At 56.1% G+C, this 18371-nt stretch overlaps 1 protein-coding gene across 1 annotated transcript in view; it reads left to right on the forward strand.

Moving 5' to 3' along the window:
- The window catches only part of SAMD11 (sterile alpha motif domain containing 11), a 73663-nt gene that overhangs the window by 49660 nt on the left and 5632 nt on the right, over window positions 1-18371 (forward strand). Inside the window, exons 7-12 of the mRNA XM_026051074.1 lie at window positions 6383-6475; window positions 10842-11009; window positions 13297-13441; window positions 17291-17406; window positions 17528-17606; window positions 18145-18369. Of these exons, the coding sequence (XP_025906859.1) occupies window positions 6383-6475; window positions 10842-11009; window positions 13297-13441; window positions 17291-17406; window positions 17528-17606; window positions 18145-18369 (826 nt within the window). The remainder of the gene's footprint in view (window positions 1-6382; window positions 6476-10841; window positions 11010-13296; window positions 13442-17290; window positions 17407-17527; window positions 17607-18144; window positions 18370-18371) is intronic.

The following is an 18371-nucleotide window of genomic DNA, read 5'->3' on the forward strand; positions in this document are numbered from 1 at the left end:
GGCGCCTGGGAGCTGCAAGGCTGGGCGCTGTTGTGTTCATGCTCTGCAAAGCAGGACGGCCGCTTGGTCTGGGCGCCGTGCTCTTGCCTTGGGTCTGGGGGTTGTCTTCTCCTTCCTCTCTATTGAGACCCGTTTTTGTTTCTTCTGAGGCTCCCTGGGATGGGAGGAGAGCAGCATCCCTTTGTGGTGCGGCATGAGGACTCGGGAGGTGAAGGAAAGCTGGGAAAGGCCAGCAGGGAGGCGCCTGGCTCTTCCTTTTGCTGTGTCCTGCCCTTGCACATGTGGCGTGGATTAGTGTGTTGGGTTTTTCCAGTCTGCTAAGGTTTTATTCCCGAGAAGGAAGGGCCAAAAGCAGCTTCCCTCTTCCTTCCCTTCCATCCTTTCCTTGCGGCTGGAGAAGGAGCAAGGTGCGTGCGGCGGCTCGAGGGTTAAGCCGCATGCGGGGCTGTGCAGAGCCGGCTCATAAATTAATCAGGAGCCTGCTCGGCGGCTGCCCTGTCCCCAGGCGCGCCGGCCCTGCCCGGGGAGCCAGTTTTGCCACGTGTTTTCCCTGCTCGGACACGCAGGAACTCACCAGTACCCATCCCGAGGCGGGGGACTTGGCATTGGGCAGAGTTTCACCCTTTTTTATGGGTAACAGTGGGGATGTCTCCCTATTTTATTAAGTTTTCAGCTCTGTTATGTCTCCATTTCCTTCCCCTTGCCTTTCTCCCCTTTCCCAGTGTCTTTGACCTTTTCCTTCCATTTCTTTCATTATCAAACTCTTTCTTTGTTGTTGGTTCCCTTCCTTTCCTATGCTTCATCTCCCCTCTTCCTTCCCCTTCCCTGTCCTCCCCGGTTTGGTTCCTCCTTCCCGACCCTCCCAGCGTCCCCGAGCTCCTCGGGAAGAGGCCGGTTTGAAGGCTCTCCGTGGAGAGGCTCCTTCCCTCAAGCCAATCAATGGGAGCCTTCCAGCCCCGGTGGGGCTTGGCAAACATGAGATCAATAAGTTATTAGCACCATTCTGTCAGCTGTAATGTGGAGATTGATCGAGGCCGGGGCTCCTGCACGCTGCCTGGCACTTCCCCGGCCTGATAAAGATGACAGATTAAGGGAATAAGAAAAAGGAATTAAGGAGTCTGGCTGTCAAAGCTGTCACGGGCAGGAGGAGCGCGGGTTTTTCCAGGGGCGGAATGAGCGCACTTGGACATGGAAATGGGGCCGGGGGTTCGGCTGCCCCAGCGGTGCCGTCGGAAATGGCTGTTTTTAGCACGCGCTTTTCTAAAGAGACGTTGGGAGCCCTGTCCAGGGAGCAGTCGCAGGAGGGGACGTGGCCACGCGAGCCCTGGGAAGAGGATTTGGCATGGGTTGCCTGCGGAAGGTGGCACCTAGGATCCCGCTGGGGAACGGGAGAGCTATTCCTGCCTTTGGGCATGGCTGGCTGGTGCAGGGTTCTGCCAGGGCAGGGTGTCCGGGAGCTGGGGAAGGTGGTGCCCATTTCCATAGTTTTTTTTAAATCCTGGTTTGGTAGCGTCAGCAGAGTGCAGTGCTGGAGAGAGTGGGAATTCCTGCTGGACTTCCCAGTGGGAGCAGCCCTGGAAGGGTGAGAGCAGGGACACGTGCTCCCTATGGGAAGGGAGGTTCAGCCTTCTCTGCAGCAGACCCTCCTGCTCTGCCCACTAGAGCTCCCTCCTTTCTAGAGCCATAAAGAGTCCTCTGAAAGTCCTGAACTGCCATCCCACCCTTCCAGCCTCCTCCTTGAAATCCTTCCTGGGAAAGAGCAGGATTTCTCAAGTTGGCAGCTGCTAAGAAGCCTCTGTGCAGCATGTAACACGAATGCAGATCTCTCTCAACTGCGGTATATCCCTTTCCATGCGTGTTTTTCTTACTGTGAATATTTACCACCTTTTCACGGCTCCCTGCATGCTGTAAGAACACGTTCTGCAGGCATCGAGAGGCGAGGGGACGGTCGTGCCCCTTCTCCACTAAGGGACTTCACTCCAGGCAGGTTGGTGGATGGCTCCAGCATCACCCGCGCCTCCCTCGGTTGCATTCCTTGGGAACTGAAGCACTGGATAGCCCCTTTAGGACCCCAGCAAGGCAAATGGAATGAGCACAAGGAGGTGGGAAGCAGCAGGATCCTGTTTGCATGGTAGGAGGAATGGCAGATGGCCTTGTAGTTATAGCCAAGAAATGAGATGCAGGCTCCCTCTCGAGCCTAGGAGACGGTGGTTGACTCGTTAGATGTGTGTAGTTTTTCTACTCGACTCCTGTCTTGCTCCCACGATTTGGATGTTGGTCTCTAACACATGTGTGGGAAGCAGTTGGTGACCCAAGACCTACGTCTGGCTGTTGCTTTCTGTGGAGTGTGTTGAGGTTGGTGGGTGACAACCATTGACTCTGGCCTAGGGGAGCCCCTGCCTGCTACTGAGTGGGCAACAGGGCTGCCAAGGTCAAGTTCTCTCCCAGTGACCAGGAAAGAGGAAAAACCTTTGGCTACTTGATGCATTGAATCCTCCCTTTCTTTAGTAAGAGACCATTCACTTGACATGTTCCTTGGCTCCCTTTTTTTCTTTTGTTTCTTGTTTCCAAGAGTCACTTGTCAAGGGAAGCTTGAAGAGCAGCGCCTAGGGAAGAGAGATTCGAGCTGAGCGTTTGCAGCGACCTTGGTTTAGGTTATGGACGGGCCTGCGTCAGGAGTGCTCAATTTGCTCTGACTTCTCAAACGTTCTTGCCAGTCAGGCTGCTCTAACGCCTCCTGAAAGGAGCCTTCTGCCCTGCAGAGCTTGCAGTCTAAATCCAAGTGACAGCCAACAAACACACACAGATGTGGGGGCATGGAAGAACAAGGAGATAACCCAGAGCAACAGCTAAGGTTTGGAGCCAGCTGCCTGCCGCGTCCACGAGGACATGAAGCTGACGTGCTGGATGGAGGACGCTCTTTGCTCTTCTGAGGTCAGCTTTGAGCTCCAGCAGCATCTCTACCTTCCTAGACTAGAACTTGTCCTTCCTCAGGAGCTGGCACCGAGTAATGGGGTTCCAGGGTCCCATTGCTTCCCATATATATATATATATATATATGTATGTATATGTATGTATACATATATACACACACACATATTGTTATGTATATATACACAGGCACATATATACATATACATTTTTGTTCCATCATTCTGGTTGCCCTCAGATTATGGCCTGTTGTTCCCCTGACCTCGTGCTTCGCTCCCCTTTTGTTCCATTGATTCCCGCTGGTGAAGGATGGAGCTGAAGAGCCGCCAGTTTCCACGTGGCTACGTGGCCCTGCTCGGCCCCTCGTGGCCCGGCCTGTGTCGGGCGCAGCCTCCAGGATTTGGCCAGCAGCCCAAGATCAGGGAAAAGGCACAACCCCATCACTGGTGAAATGAGTCTCCAGGGTCTCTGCGAACGGGCGCGTTCGGGTCGGGAGCACTGAGCAGAGCTGCCGTGTGTTTGTGTCGCGGGGCAGGGGAGACGGGAGGGAGCTGAGATGCTGCCAAGGCGCTTCAGGAGCTGCAAGGAGCTGCTGCCTCCTGGGTTTCAACGTGGGAGCGGGAGGGGGCTCCGAGCAAGGGAAGAGCTTTTCCTGCTCTTGAAACGACGTGGAAGAGGATGAAAAAAGGGGAGGTTTTTTCCCCGTTGTTAGATGTTGGCTGTCAGAGCCTGGGTGACTTCACTTGCTTGGCTCGGCTCTGTGTTTGCTCTGGAGTTCTGGGTCCGAGAGGCTTTCCTAGCAAAACCAGCGGTACGGAGAGCGAGCATGAGATCGGGCTTGCACTCTCTATGTTGGTGTCTGTTCCGGAACATGGTGCTAGGAGAACTTGGCGAGGTCCCTCCTCGGAGAGGGGACCCTTGCAGGTGATGGTTAGCCCGAGGTGGGCTCTGCTGAGACAAAACCCACGCTGGCCTGAGCCTTCTAGCCACGCTCCCACTGCGGTGTCACTTCCCCTTTCCTTCTTTCTGGCTGCAAAGCCTGTGAGTGGCCCTTCTCTTTGGGGGCACAAGTGTTGTTCTCCTCCAGCTGACCTACTTTCCTGGCCTGTTTCGAGTTGCTCTTCACTCGGGTCATGCAGCAGGTGAGAACTAGGCTTTTTCTTCCGAAGGGCAGAGGGGCATAAAACCCTCCTTCATTTCTGGGCAGGCTGGGTCTTCAGGGAAAATATTTGACGTGGTTTCCAGGAGGGTTCTCGGGTGGCCAGGCCAGCGTGGATGTGATGCGTGTGTGTCGTGTAGGAGCCCTGCGATGGGGCTGTGTGGTGGGGACCGTGGCGCTGGTGGCGGGAGGAGATGGGGATGCTCTCCTTGCTTGTGTTGTTGCCATGGCCTGGCTTCATAACACTGCTGTTCTGCTGATAATGTCTTTGATTTTCTGCCTTAATATTAGGATTTAATATTAAGAAAAGAAAAAGACAGGACCCTGGTTTGATTTCCTTCCATTTTGTCCTTGTAGACAGCAGGAGAGAGGAGGCAAAAGCAGGGATTAGAAGCAAATCAACCATTCCCTCAAGCCTTCCTCTCCCTTTAGCCTTCCTGCTTCCAGGGGCAGGGACAGTCTCTGACACATCCCAGGACTTTGCCTTAACAGCAATGAGAGGAAGTTTTTCATTTCATGGTCTGAATGCCCCCAAAATTGCTAGTGGAGCTGGTGTTTCTTCAGAATTACATTGCAGTCTTGGTATTCTTGCACCTTTGGGAGTGAGATAGGCCTTGCAACCTGTCCCGTTGAGACGTCGTGGAGCAGCAGGCCATGGTACTAGCCATGGGCAGTGCCTGGTGGAGCAGTTGGTGAAAGGGTAGTGGAAAAGCAGGAGAGAAGGAGCACCGGGAAGGTAGCAAGGTGCTTTGGTGGCTTTGTGAAATTCCAGTCTTCCACCTGAAATTCATAGGAACAAGCCAGGCTGGGAGGGGTGAGCAGAACAAGGGGCCTTTGTGGCTTCTCATGGGGCATTTGTGCTTTTGAACCCTTCAGAGCAGGGTATGTGACCTGGGGCTGCAGCAGGAGTCCAATGCTTCCAGGATAAGCGAGGTGAGCAGTGAAGAGCTCCATGGGGAGCAGCTCCAAACCTGGGGTTCTCTTGCAAGGTTCTTCCTAGCCCTGACCCTGGCTTGCCAAGTTGATGCCACTGGTGGCTTTGCAGAAGTCTCTGCATGGGTAAACTGAGGCAGGAGGGTTGGTAAAATCCAAACAGAGATGCAAGGCTGAGACAACACCTGGAATGGGAAGGGCTTTGAGAACTTGCTGCCCGCCCAGCTCTGACGTTCCCATCTCATCTCCTGCGCTGCTTTGCTGGGTTTGCTTTGGTTTTGCTTGCGGAGGCTGCAAACCTCTGCAGTTGCTCCCGGGTTGTCCCTGGCAGGCGCTGCACATCCATGTCCTGGGTGTCTCGATGGACACGATGCCACGGCGGGAACTGGCGTTTGCTGGATTTGAAGCCATGTGGAGTGGCTGAGCGTGAAGGAAGGTCGCTTGGCTTAAAATGTCACCTGGAACAGAAGCAAGTTGGTTGCTCTTAACACCGAGAGGCTTTATGACCTTTCTTGACTGACAAATCGCAGAGGGTTTGTGTGCGTGTGCACACATGGGCAGGTGCAATGTGCATTTGCTCAAATATGGCACTTTGCGAGTTGCTTTTTAATAAGATGCTGCATCTTTAACAAGCCCTTGATAGATGAGCATTTGATGCTTGCAGTGACAAACGGTGCCTTCCTTCCTGCCCATATGCAACATCATGCTTTCAGTTTCCCCAGCGTTATTATGGGAGGATATTGATTTTAAATCTGCTTGGGGACGCTGTAATTGTATATTAGATATTTTGCGCCGGGCTGTAGGGCTCCACTAATGTAAGAGGCTTGAGCGTTTCCGTACAATTTAGAGAGGGAAGATTGCTGAGGACCTTGAGGTTTCCAAGAGGAGAGGGAGGGAGGGAACGGGAGCGCGCGGGAGCCAGTCTGTGTGGTAGGAAGAGTCAGAGATCCGTGTTGTGCTTTTCCGTGTGGTGGTTTTTTTTTTTTCCTCCCCTTTCTCTCCCCGACTTGCTCTGCATCAGGGCATGAAAGCCCTGGAAACACCAGGGGGACAAAAGGCACCGGAGCAAAGGATGAAACTCAGTAAGGAGATGAACGGGATGGAGAATTGAGAGCTTGGAAACGTTGCGGGGATCGGTGTGTGAATAGCCAGTACGTGCTTTTGGGCTGCGTGATTAGGAAAGCAGATGAAGGCTCTTCAAGATGATGGGTTTTCTTACTTTATTTTTTTTCCCCTTGCCTGTAACGTGTGTGTGTGAGTGCATGAGCGAGCGGCAAAATACCCGAGCGTCTCGGGCTGATCCTGCAGAGAGGAAAGTGCAGCCTTGTCTGATACTCAGGTTTCTCCTCTCTCTCCTAGACGAAATTTTAGGCAAGAGAAGAGTATGTTCTCCCAACAGCAGCAGTGAGTGTCCTTTAGAGAGCAAGAAAGCCCGAAGCGAGTCCCCGAAGGGTAAGTGCTGCTCCCGCCTCCCCCAGCCCCTTCCCCTCTTTCCTTAGGAGGGGAACTTGATGGTGACGAGGGAGGGAGGCTGCGGGCTCGGCAGGCGACCAGGGCTCCGAGGTTTCTTTAAGCGCAGAGGAGCTTGCAGAGCAGGCAGGGAATTGCCTCTTAATTATATTATGATTTAAAAAGCAAGCGCAGCTTTTGAGGCAGCTCTTGGTGGTGGTGGGGGGTTCGACTTTTCCGGCAGCTCTCCATGAGGAGATGGTGAATATTAAAAATATACACGGGCTTATCGTGCTGGCATCTGTTCCTTTAAAAGGAAAAAAGGGAAGCTTAGGAGGGAGAATAGGGCTGCCTCGCTGTTCTGCATGCACTTATGGCACTGTTCCTATAGAGATGGAATCTGCAGAAGGTTTCTTTTTTTAGAGATTTTTTTTTTTTTAAATCTTTTTTTTATGGTTCTTCTCTATAAACATGATTTTAAAACTTTCTTTACGACTGGTGAAGTGGGATGGGTAATGGAGCCTGCGCTTAATGAGCTTCTCTCTGAGACTGCACAAATGAGGGTTTGCAGGCCCCTCTCTTGCTTGTTGGCTTTGTCGTTAAGCTCAGACTAATTAGCTGTCAGTTGTCCCCACCTCGGTCATTGCTGCCTATCCTGCACTCTTTTGTCCTCTTTAAAAAAATAAATAAAAAATAAATAAAATAAGAGGCAGACTGGCTGCCTGGAGCCAGATCCTGTTTCATGGGCTTGGAGTCCAGCTCCAGCAGCTGAGAGGCTTCGAGATGGATATTAACCAATCTAGGGCATCCCAAAGGGCAGTGGGATGCGATCGTTTGTCCTGCTGTTTTCTTTAAAATAAGCACCCAGTTCATCATATGCAGGATTTATTGCGGACTCTTGTGTTGCACCTTAACTTGGCTTTAATGTTCCTTTATATCTCTCTTTGCCCCCATATCGTGATCTGAAAGGCAAAATGCTCCAAGGATGCTGAATAGTCTTGTTGCTTTGTATAATGCTGCAAACACTGCCTAAGAATGTGCTAAATCTTTCCTTCCACATAATCCTCTTGTGTCTCTTAATTATTCCAATTAAGAGCACCTTGTTTTTCCTGGGATATAGAGGTGTAAAGAGGTACCCTATATGCTGCTACTCCGTACCTGTTTTTGAATTATTCATCTGCCCTTTGTCTGTTATTGCCAAAGTTTCTGGCAGATGTAGAGATATTTTCCAGGGGGATGCTGCTCGGGATTCTGAAATGAGTTTGTTATATAGGAGCAAAATTATTATATGGGAGACTCCTGTAAGACAGTTATAGAATCCCAGAATGGTTGAGGTTGGAAGGGACCTCTGGACATCATCTAGTCCAACCCTCTTGTTCAAGCAGGGTCGTCCAGAGCACGTGGCACAGGGCAGCATCCAGGTGGGTTTTGAAGATCTCCAGAGAAGGAGACTCCACAGCCTGTCCGGGCAGCCTGTGCCAGGGCTCTGTCACTGTCAAAACTGTTCTGCTGGTCTGTTTTCTTGGTAATTCCGAGTCTGCGCTCAGAACAGGTGGAAGGGACCTGTAAGATCAACTGTCTATAAAAGTCCATATGTAGGAAATGAATCCAGGTAACAGCAACCTGTGTGGACTGGAGGAGAACGGGTGAAACTTTAACCAAGCTGCATGAAGCCAAACGATTGGTTTTGGCTCGTCCCTAGGAAAGGACCCAAAGTTGCACAAATCCAGGTTTTTGGAGCGATCCCATTCTGCCCCGTTCCCCTGTCCTTCCCACCGCTGTCGTTCCCTTGGGTGGATAGGAGGTAGATGAAGCAGAGAGGAGCCAGCCCTTGGCTTTGCCCTCTAGGCTCCAATCCTGCTTTTTAACCCTGAACCCTCGGTCAGGGATTCCCTGGGCTCATTCCAAGGAGCATTCCCAAGAAACTTGAAATAAAAGCAAACTGTCAGATTCTGATCCTACTTTCTTTCTTTTTTTTTCCCTCTCTTTCTTGGACAGCCTTCTCCACCCCTTAAAGCAATGTAAGATGACATGGAATTTCTTAGCTGAACCTTAACCGTGTTGCATGTTTTTTATTATATGAAATCATCGGGCTGCTCTCTCCAGCAGCACAGAGAGTGTTTGGAGTTTGGGATCAGGAGAGCCAGGGGAAAACTTGGGAAAACTCATTCCTGCCCTCTGACAGAGGGGGAAAAAGCACCTCTAGGGCTGGAAAAACCTTTCTGGGGGGAAGCAGTGACCTTCCATTCCTCCTCCCTATGGCAGAGATCAAAGAGAGCCCTATCCATTGGGAACAGGCCTGTACTGCTGCCAACTGGAGCAGAACGGCCTCGTGCCCGCTGCGGGAATGAGCGGATCAGAGACCGGGAGCCAGGCCCGCGCCGGCAGGTCCCGCGGGAAGCGTCTTCCCAAGGGAAGCCCTTGTCCCAAGGCAGCAATGTGTGAGCAGGGCCGTTTCTCCCATACCTCGAGACGTGCCGTGGAAGGGAAGATTGCCAAAGACAAAAAATATTTCTGTTCCTGCTCGAACTGCTGGAAAATCTGGAAGCAGCCTCGTCGCTCGGGAAGGTTCAGGGCTAGGCTGGACTAAGCGCTGGAAAATCCACGGTAGGGAACAAGGCTGCTCCCTGGGGCGGGCTGCTGACCTCATCCGCTGCTCTTGCTGCTTATTGTGGAGCATTTAAAACAACATCTTAGTGCATCGCTGGTTAATGAAATAGATGAAGATTGGAGCTGGAGCGCAGCTGGGCGGCTCGGATGCGGGCTCGGCAGGGTTTCCCTGGGAGCAGGGAGCTGTCCCCAGACGTGTCTCGGTGGATTCGGGAATTCGGTGCCAGCAATCGAGTTGGGAAGGGAGGTTTGGCGCCGTGGCCAAAGCGAAGCGGCTCGGCGCGCCCGCGGCGGCTCCCGCCGCTGCTCCGCGTCACACCTGGCAGCGGCCGGAGATTTCCCGGGATCGGTCTCCCACATTAGCCCGGTAATGACAAAAGCAGACAGAAAAGCTCGGGCAGAGCTGGAATTATCGCTGGCCGAGCCATGTGAAATCGCGGAGTTGTAAGTGTGGAAATCCAGCCTTTCTCTGCAGGCTCCTCCTCCCTCCTCGCCTGCTCTTGTCACCCCCAAGCCCCCTCCTTTGGCCTTGAAACCTGCTCTGAGCCTGATCCCATAGAGTTTATGGTAATTCGGTGTTAACTCCCCCTCCACCCTGTATATTTTTCCTCTCTAATAGCACATCTGTGGAGGAAAAAAATATATATCTCATTATTTTTTCCTAAGTCGGGACTGTGCCGTACGGCTTTGTTTCCGAGACCTTTGGTTAAGATCATTGGGAGAGAAGTGAAGAATTTGGGGGACCCAGTGGGTTATCCAGACGTTGCCTAAGTGATGCCTAGCGGGGTGCAAGCCCTGCTCCCTGTGGCTGCAGACGAGCCCGAGCTGCACACAAATGCACCAGCGTTTGCCTTGCAAATCTGTGCACCTCGGCTTGCTTTGGGGCCCTTGCAGCACTTGGAGGAGGAGCCGGGTGCTGGGCTGCGCGCGAGGGGAGCGTCCCGGGATTGGGAACGTCCTGGGATCGGGAGCGTCCCGAGCGCCGCCTCCCTCCCCGTCCGCCTGCTTCATGGTTCCTGGGAGCTCCTCTGCGCGTAATGAAGAGGTTTTGCCCGCGGGCAGGATCCGCGAGAAGCCGGCGCAGCCGCTGCCAAGGCGGGAGATGGTAATTACTGTGCGCTCGCGGGAGATGCGAAGGGCGCCGAGCTGTGTGTGTTTGTGCGTGTCAATTTGTACCTAGGAGGCTGCAGCCGTGGGCTTTGGGGACCTGGTCCCGGAGGGGCGCTGTCAGGGCGGCTGTCATCGCTGGCGCAGGTGCCTGCCCGTCTCGCTGCTGGCGGGCGACGCGAGCGAGCGCCCGGGGAGCGGGCGGCACGAGGACCTGCCTCTCCTCCTTGCTCCCTGCGGGGTGATGAGCTCGCCTGCGGTTTTGTGCGGCTGTAGCGCAGCGCTTTGGGCTTAAATGCAAAGGTTCTGGAGGTTTTGAGTCTAAGGTTCGGGCTCAAGTGCCTGTGGAAACCCATCTGTGGCCATAGGGTTTACGCAGGTCTCTGTATACAAGTGGCTTGTGGTTTTGGAGGTTTCGGGAGAGGTGGGTTAGGGTTATGGCCTATGGCATTGTTTGGGCCCTACAATGGCACATCTTGGACCATAAAGATAGCAGTGGTCAAGTTCAGCGCATGCAGGATGGGTGTAGGAGATGGGGCTACCCCCCTTTGCCCCTCCATTTCCCATCCTTTCACCCCCTCCCTCTGTTTGCCCATAGTACTTGCTTTATGGGAGACAAAATAAAGAAAAAGACCCCTCTTTGTGTTCTTAGAAAACTCCCACACCCCTCTGCTGGAGGACGCGGTGCCGCAGATGACCCCCGAGGAGCACTACAGGCGCATGATGTCGGCCCTCAACGAGCACGGCGCCTTCGAGGAGCAGCAGCAGCAGCAGCGGCTCTACCAGCTGGCCAACAGCATGGCCGTGCCCGGCCACGGAGGTACGGCCACCGCGGGGACGGTGCGTGGGGACACCCGCCCCGGCGTCCCGCGCGGGCGCGAGGGGCTCCAGGCAGACATAGCCTGGGCTGCGGTTAATAGCGTGGCACCTTCGTGGGAATTAAGCAGCCTGGGTTTTGTGGGGCTGCTGAAATAGGTAGGTGAAGCGAAGGTGCTGAAGAAGTCACCTTAAAGTCACCTTGCAGGGTCGGGTTGGTCCGTGGTGTCAGCTCTGCTGAACGTAGCAGCATTTGCATCACCGAGGGTTCAGCTGCTCCGTGGCCGCTCAGAGCGGAAAATCCAGCGCCTGGTTCCGAGTAGCCTCCACGCTGCCAGTGCTGTTCTCCCTGTAGCTGCTTGTGTCCCACTTGGCATCCCGAGGGATGCCTTGGGGTGCCAGGGTCCCTGCGGAGGGCCTTGCTGCTGGAACATGTCCGGAGCGCGCGACCGCCGGACCCGTGCGATGCCTGGAGAGGGACTTGGGAATTACGGGAGCCACTCACATGGCTGCGGATCCCTGGCGCTGCTCGGCATCTGCCAGAGCCCTCCAACACCGGAGAAGCTGCGGGGAGGCCGACCAAGCGCTGTCCGGATCAAGCCCAGCAGGGCCCACGGAAGGGCTGCTGCTATTCCAGGCTTGGAAGCACCAGCAGCAACTGGAGCGTTTGTGCCCCGTGCGCCCTGAGGCAGGAGCTCAGCAGCATGAGCAGCAGGAGCCGGAGGAGATGCTGCAGCATGAATCCCCAAGGCCTGCGCTTGGGTTAATGCGGAGGCTGCCGGCCCCTTCCCTGCGGCTTGGCTGGCGTCTCCGTCTCCAGCATCACCCCCGTGCGGGATGCAGCCGCGGGGCCGTGCGGCAGAGCCGGCGCGGTGCAGAGCGGGCCCCGCTCGCGCCACGGCGCCGTGCGGCGTGGGTGGCAGCGCCCGCGCGGGCTGCGCAGCAGCTGCTGGCACCCGCCTCTCCCCCCATGCAGCGAGCAAAGCAGCTCATTACCTTAAAAGCCCGGCGTCGTTTGTATGATTATGATTAATTTGTCTCCTCGGCGCTTGCTGGGGGAGGGTCGCGGCGGGGTTTTGGGGTGGGCAGAGGGGGACAAGGAGCCTGCCCGGACAGGGCCTCTCTTGTGCAACGTTGACAAGACAAAACTCGGAGCGTTTTGGATTGTCTCCCCACCGCAGGGCTGGGGTTGGGCCATGAATTATGAGTGCCAGTACAAAGCGCAGTTTATCTGCGGGCTCGCACGGAGGCACCAATAACATTAATAATTTAAAAAATGTTAATAATTCAAAAATCCCTTTTTTTCTAATTGCTTTTCTCCCCCGCCCCTGCCCGTCTCCATCGCCGTCGTCCCAGCGGCGTTCCCGCCGCATTCGGAATTCAGGCCGTGTCGGCGCCGGCAGCGCGGGGCCGCTGGCGTCCCCCTGTCACTCAAGCTGATTTCCCAACCGGCCGCGCGCCGGGTTGTAAATCCGGCCTGGGGGGGCCGGGCGGGATGCAGGGATGCGGGGGGGTTGCTGCGGTCGCTGGGGATCGATGCGGCTCCCGGCGCTGGCCGCGTGCCAGGCGTCTAAATTACCGCCGCCGCGGCGGGGAGGAGTGACTGGGGTGTTTCGGGTAATTAATTTATAAGCAGCGAAGGTGCCCGCTCCCTGGCTTGGAGATTTCGCCGGGCTTCTTTTGGTTTTTTTAATGTGATCCGATGGTGTTTGCTGTTTTGCTCGTATCTTTGCAGCGCGGAGTTGTGCGTTGGTTTGGATGCTTGGGTTAATGCACGGGGATGGGGCTAGAAGCGTGCAGGGAGCAAAGTGGTGCTCGGAGCAGCTGCGAGAGCTTTTCCATCCTGGACACCCCCGAAACGCTTCCTTGCTGGGAAACGTCACCTCATCAGGGGGTTAAGGGGTGGTTAACGGCACTGTTGGGCAAGTTGGTGCCTTGGGATGTGTGTGGTGCTCCTGGCGCCATGGCCCCGGGGCCTCCCTCGGTGCCACTGTTCCCGTGTCCCGCTTGGCTCCTTCCTGCCTCCCCATGCCGGGGCTGGGAGCAGCTCCTGGGCCGGGACAGCCCTCCTGGAGCAGCCCCCCTGTCTAGGGCCACGGGCAGTGGAGACGGGTCCTACGGTGCTCCCGAGCGAGCAGCGGCCCCGCGGGCCGGCCGCGCTCCGCCGATCCGTGGGGAGCCGGGAGCAGCCAGGACGCTGTGGGGCCCGGAGCAGCCCCGGGGGGTGGCGGGCTCTGGCTCCGGGGGTGCCGCGGCGGGGGTCCCGCTCACGTCTCGCTTCCCTCCCGCAGATCTGCTGCGAGCGCGGCAGGAGGCGGTGGCGGCGGCGCGCACGCCGGGAGCCATGGAGGCGCACGTCCCGGCCGCCAGCAACTCGTCAAGCCAGCGCAGGAAGCAGGGCCTGCCCCAGCACCGCGACACCCACTTCCCCGAGAGGTACCCGGCGCCGCGCGGGGCTCCGCGGGGGCCCTCCTGCCTCCCGGGACATTTGCATGGATTGGGGGGTGCTTCCCAACGGGCTGCTCGGTGCCGGCTCGTTGGAGTTGGCACCAGGCTCTAGCCCGTCCTTCCGCGCAGAGCAAACGGAGCTGTTTGGGTTCAGTGGTTGATCGCTTCCCTGGGTAGGATCCAAGGGGAACAAATGCCCTGGTGCGGATGAGAGCAAGGAGCAGTTTGGGGGTTTTGCGGAAGCGGGAGATGAGGCTTCCCCTTCCTGTTGGTGGGAGTGCTGGAAAACTCCCTTGGCCCCCTCCCGGGAAACCCTGGCTTGTTGGCCTTGCCTTGCGCCCTAAGCCGGTCCCTCTGCAATCAGGCACTTTGCAGGGAAAAGAGACGGGAGCAACATGTGCCCTGGCGAGGATAGCAGGGATAGAGCAGGCGGAGAGGGGTCTGTGGGAGGATGCGAAGCCCTCACGTACCCAGGGACGAGCTGTGCAAGGCTCCAGTGTTCAGACTTTTCTGGCTTTTGCCTCGGGAGATGATTTGCACTTGGGAAGACAGGGGTGTCCCTGCTTTTGCCACTTGGTTGGCATCTATCTTTGCTAGGGCAAGACAGACTGGAGGGGTTGATGGTGTTAGTGCAAGGCTGGCACTGAAGGGAGGGATGTGGCACCCAACAGATGCAGGATTCTCATGCCTGGGAAGCCCAGGAAGACCGACATTCCCTCTGTTTAGGGAAAAACTCCAAAAAGAGAAGGTGTTCCCCACAGCGAGTCCCACGCTGCCCTCACCAGCCTCATGTCCTCTTTGCTCCGAACGCCCCGTCCGCCCTGGCTGCGCCGCACATCCCGGTTGGAATGTCTGGCCGAGCAGCCGCAGGGAGCTCCATCCGATTCCCCTGATTGGGATTGAGCTTCAGCTCGGATCCAGAGGGAACCGGTCCCTGTGGTCCCACAGAAGGGCAGCACTAGTTGCTGTCCCTTTGTGCCTGCAGATCCCAAGTTTTTAGGAAGTCCTTTAATTTCCTTTAGGTCCCCTTCCCGGCGCCTCTGGGCAGCGGAGCAGCGAGGAGCCGCGTGCTGCTCGCCCATTACCTCGGGTTTAGAGTGTCTCTTCCTATCAAATGCAAAGCAGCAGAGAGCACAGCTCTCGTGCATCCTTTTTTTTTTTTTTTTTTTTTTCCACCTTCTCCCATCCGTTCTAAATTTATTTCCATGCCCTGCCGGTTTCAATCTTCATTTCCTGACCCTCCCGCACATCCCCAGTCACAGCCTGTGCTCGGAGCTTGGCACGTGCTGGGCTTGGCAGGGGAGGATGGGGTTAAAGCGAGAGCCTTGATTTTAACAGTATAATGTGTAACCCCATAATGACTTTAAATATTGATTATTTGAAGGCCATTAGCGCTTATTGTTAAAGAAAAGTCAATACTTTTTAAGCCTTGTGAACCATTTGTCTCCTGTTAAAGGACATATCAAATTTAGCAGCATGCAGTGCAAATCCCCTAATACCCTGCTCACCAGCCTCCAGCTGGCATATTAAAAAAAATAGGGTTATGGGGGGAAAGGAAGATGCAGTAACACTCACAGAAGTGCTTGCTGCAAGGCAGGGATGGGGCTTATCCGTTGGAATTGCCAAGGGATTTTTTTTTTTTTTTTTTTTGGAATTGCCAAGGGATAGGAGCGTGGGGCTGGAATTCCTCCCTTACTCTGGGAGGTGGAAGAAGAGGAGGAGGAAGGCGCATCCCGAGCGAGGTGAAGGCTCCCATCCCCATGAGAAGGGGCCGCAGGGCTTTGTGCTGCCTAGAGGCACTCTAAGCTCCCCCGTGGCTTTTTGCTCCGGGCTTGCCAGCTAATTCCCAAGCTCGCTCGGAAGCGTTTGCCCAAAGCCATGACCTCCTCATTCCCCCCTTCCCAGTCCCCATCCCGCCCTATGCTTCCTGAGCACGGCTCTTCTCTCCCTGGTGGGAATCGGGAGGCTTTCCGCGTTTTCCACATTCCCTTTGGAGCTCTCCACGTGCATCCCGCACCGGGGGGCTCCTCTGCGCTCTTCCCTAGCGCAGAACCCCGTTCCTGCCTCGGTGAAAGGCTGAGGTGGGCAGCAGGGGGGCACGGCCACCGCTTGCCGCCGCTAAAAGCAGCTCGATTCCCTAAATTGCTCCTCGCAAAGCGAGCAGCACGTCCGCCAGGCTCGTCTGCCCATGATTGCAGCTAATTACGATCGAGCGGCCGCCTCCTCGCCCCCGTCGTGCCGCTTTAATTGTCCGTTATTCATCCGCGGGCTGTCCGGGGTGGCCGAGCACTTGGCAGCCCCGGCGCCCGAGGCCCCGGCTAATTGCGAGGCCTCGGGGATTAGGGCAGGTGATTACACACTTCACGGTGTAATTACATAAGCATCGCTTGGCTGCTGCCCCGGCTCGCAGGCGAAGGTCACGCGCTGCGTTACCTGAGATTAATTGGAGCTGCCACCGGAGCGCGAGGCGCTGGCGGAGCGGTTATACGATTAGCATTAACATTTCAGCAGCGCCCGATCGATGCGTGGCGCTCCTCCAGACACGGCGAGCTCGGCAATTAGTTTAGAGGAGAGCTAGGGGAGGAAGGAGGCCGGGGGAGAGGTGGGGATGGTCGGAGCAAGGGGAGAGAGGGAGCGCGGGCAGGCGGCAGCGGGGGGAATGCGGCGATTTCTGCCCGTTGCGGTTATGGAGCGGGGTGTTGCGGTGTTTGTAGTGCCCGGAGTGAGGATATAGTTAGTTATTCCAGGGAAAAAGCAGGACCTTTGCAGTGCTTTGTTGCAATCCTTGCACTGATTGCAGAGGGGAAAAAAAAAATGGCATTGAGGCTGTTGAAATGGGCTGTTGTCCCAGCCTTGCCCCAAAATGGTCCTTGGGAGCTCCAGTGGTAATGCAGCCCTGGTGGGATCACGGATCATGGGATTCTCCCGGCCCCAAGGCGGAGGGAAGGAGCAGCGTCTCTGCGAGGTCCCGGGCACCTTCCCGCTCCTCCCTCTTCCTTGCCCTCCAGACTCTCCTGAAGCAGGTTTTTATAGGGACACGTTGTAAAATGAAAATAAACGGCACAGCACTTGGCTCTGCCTCTGGATGCCCTGGTGAAGGTAATAACGTTGTAAGTGGCTATCAAAAGGAATTAAGAGACATGCAGCCGGAAAGCAGAGATTTGCTTGCAGGCTCCCAGGGCAGATTTGACTAATGGAAGAGACCTTGACTCCTCTTCCCTTCCTGCATATTCTTTTTTTTTTTGTCATCTTTTTTCCTCTTTCTACCTGCTTTGCCTCCAGGCACCATCCTCTTGCCCACCCCAAACCCGTTTAAATGTCACCTCGGATCTGCTGGGGGTCTCCTGGGCAGCATCTCCAGCGCCCGCCCTGCTCCGTGGTGCCTCCTGCCCTGTCTCGTTCCCTTCCCATCCCTCCTGCCTCTCTCCAGCTCCCAAACGTAACGTGCCTTTGCAGTTGGAAGGAGGCTGAGATAAAATCATTTTATGGGGGAAAAGGCCAAGCCAAGGATCATTAGCTGTCAGCAGCCAAAGCCCCTTTGATGAGGTGGAAGCCCATGGACACGGCTCCATCAGGAGGGTGAGAAGTACGTCCCATCCCATGGGTCCCATCCCCTTTGGAGTTCAGGTGCTTTTTTCCCCATTCTAGCTCTACATCGCCTTTTTTCTCTCCCCCTTTTCAAGTCTGTGTAGGGATGAGCAGGGATCTTCTCATACGAGAAGAGCCTCCTCTGTCAAACACTGCTCGTCTGCAGAAAGGATGTTCTTGCTGAGCCGGGGCTCTCTGTTAATGGAGCCTGCAGACTGTCACTGTGAACGTCTTTCCTGATTCCTGCAGGGAGATCTCCCACCCGCCGCCCCTGCTGTCCCCTCAGAACGCGCCCCACATCGCCCTGGGACCCCACCTGCGACCTCCCTTCCTTGGGGTGCCTTCAGCTCTGTGCCAGACACCAGGTGAGAGTGCCACCCTCCAAGGACGGTGTATGGAGAGGAGGTCGCCTTGGCTGTCCTTTCTCTTCTGCGCTCTCCCTGCTTCTCCCCAATAACCCCATGTCCTTACTCCCTCTGTCCCTAGGTTATGGGTTCCTACAGCCTGCACAAGCAGAGATGTTTGCACGGCAGCAGGAGATGCTACGAAAGCAAAACCTGGCGAGGTAAAGAACACGGGGGGCTTTTCTGATGGGGTTCGGGTTGGAATTTTTCCTTCCATTTTCTGGGAGCAGACGGGATGTTTTGTTGGGCAGACAGTGCGCAAGGACAGCGCAGTGTCCAGGAGTAGAAGAAATGCCAGGAGGTGGCATGTGGCGGTCAAGGCCCATGTTGGTTGTGGGTGGCGATCGAGGCTCATGTTGGGTAGGGGTGGCGGTCAGGGCCCTGTCCCATTGCGGGGTGGTGGTCAAGGCCCATGTTGAGCATGGGTGGTGGTCAAGGCCTTGTCGTGTCATGGATGGTGGTCAAGGCCCATGTTGAGCATGGGTGGTGGTCAAGGCCTTGTCCCGTCTTGTTGCTGGTGGTCAAGGCCCTGTCCCGCTGTGGGGTGGTGGTCAAGGCCATGTTGAGGGTGGGTGGTCAAGGCCATGTTGAGGGTGGTGGTCAAGGCCCTGTTGTGGTGGGTGGTCAAGGCCCTGTTGTGGTGGGTGGTGACTGGGGAGTCGCTCCCCGCTGCCCGGTGACGCTCCCTCCCGCCGCTAGGCTGGAGATGTCGGCCGAGCTCCTCCGCCAGAAGGAGCTGGAGACCCTGCACCGGCAGCGCCTGCTGGCCGGCGACCCGCTGAGCCTGCACCCGGGGCTGCCGCCCGACCACCCGGCGCTGCGCAGCGTGCCCGACGTGCCCGAGGGGCCGGCGCTGCGCGAGGAGCTGTCGCGCCGCAACGCCATGCTGGTGCTGCGGCACAGCGCCGCGCCGCTGCTCTCGCTGG

This window comes from Nothoprocta perdicaria, unplaced genomic scaffold (genome assembly GCF_003342845.1).
Source record: "Nothoprocta perdicaria isolate Ctin4 unplaced genomic scaffold, notPer1 scaffold_72, whole genome shotgun sequence".
NCBI classification, from domain to species: Eukaryota; Metazoa; Chordata; class Aves; order Tinamiformes; family Tinamidae; genus Nothoprocta; species Nothoprocta perdicaria.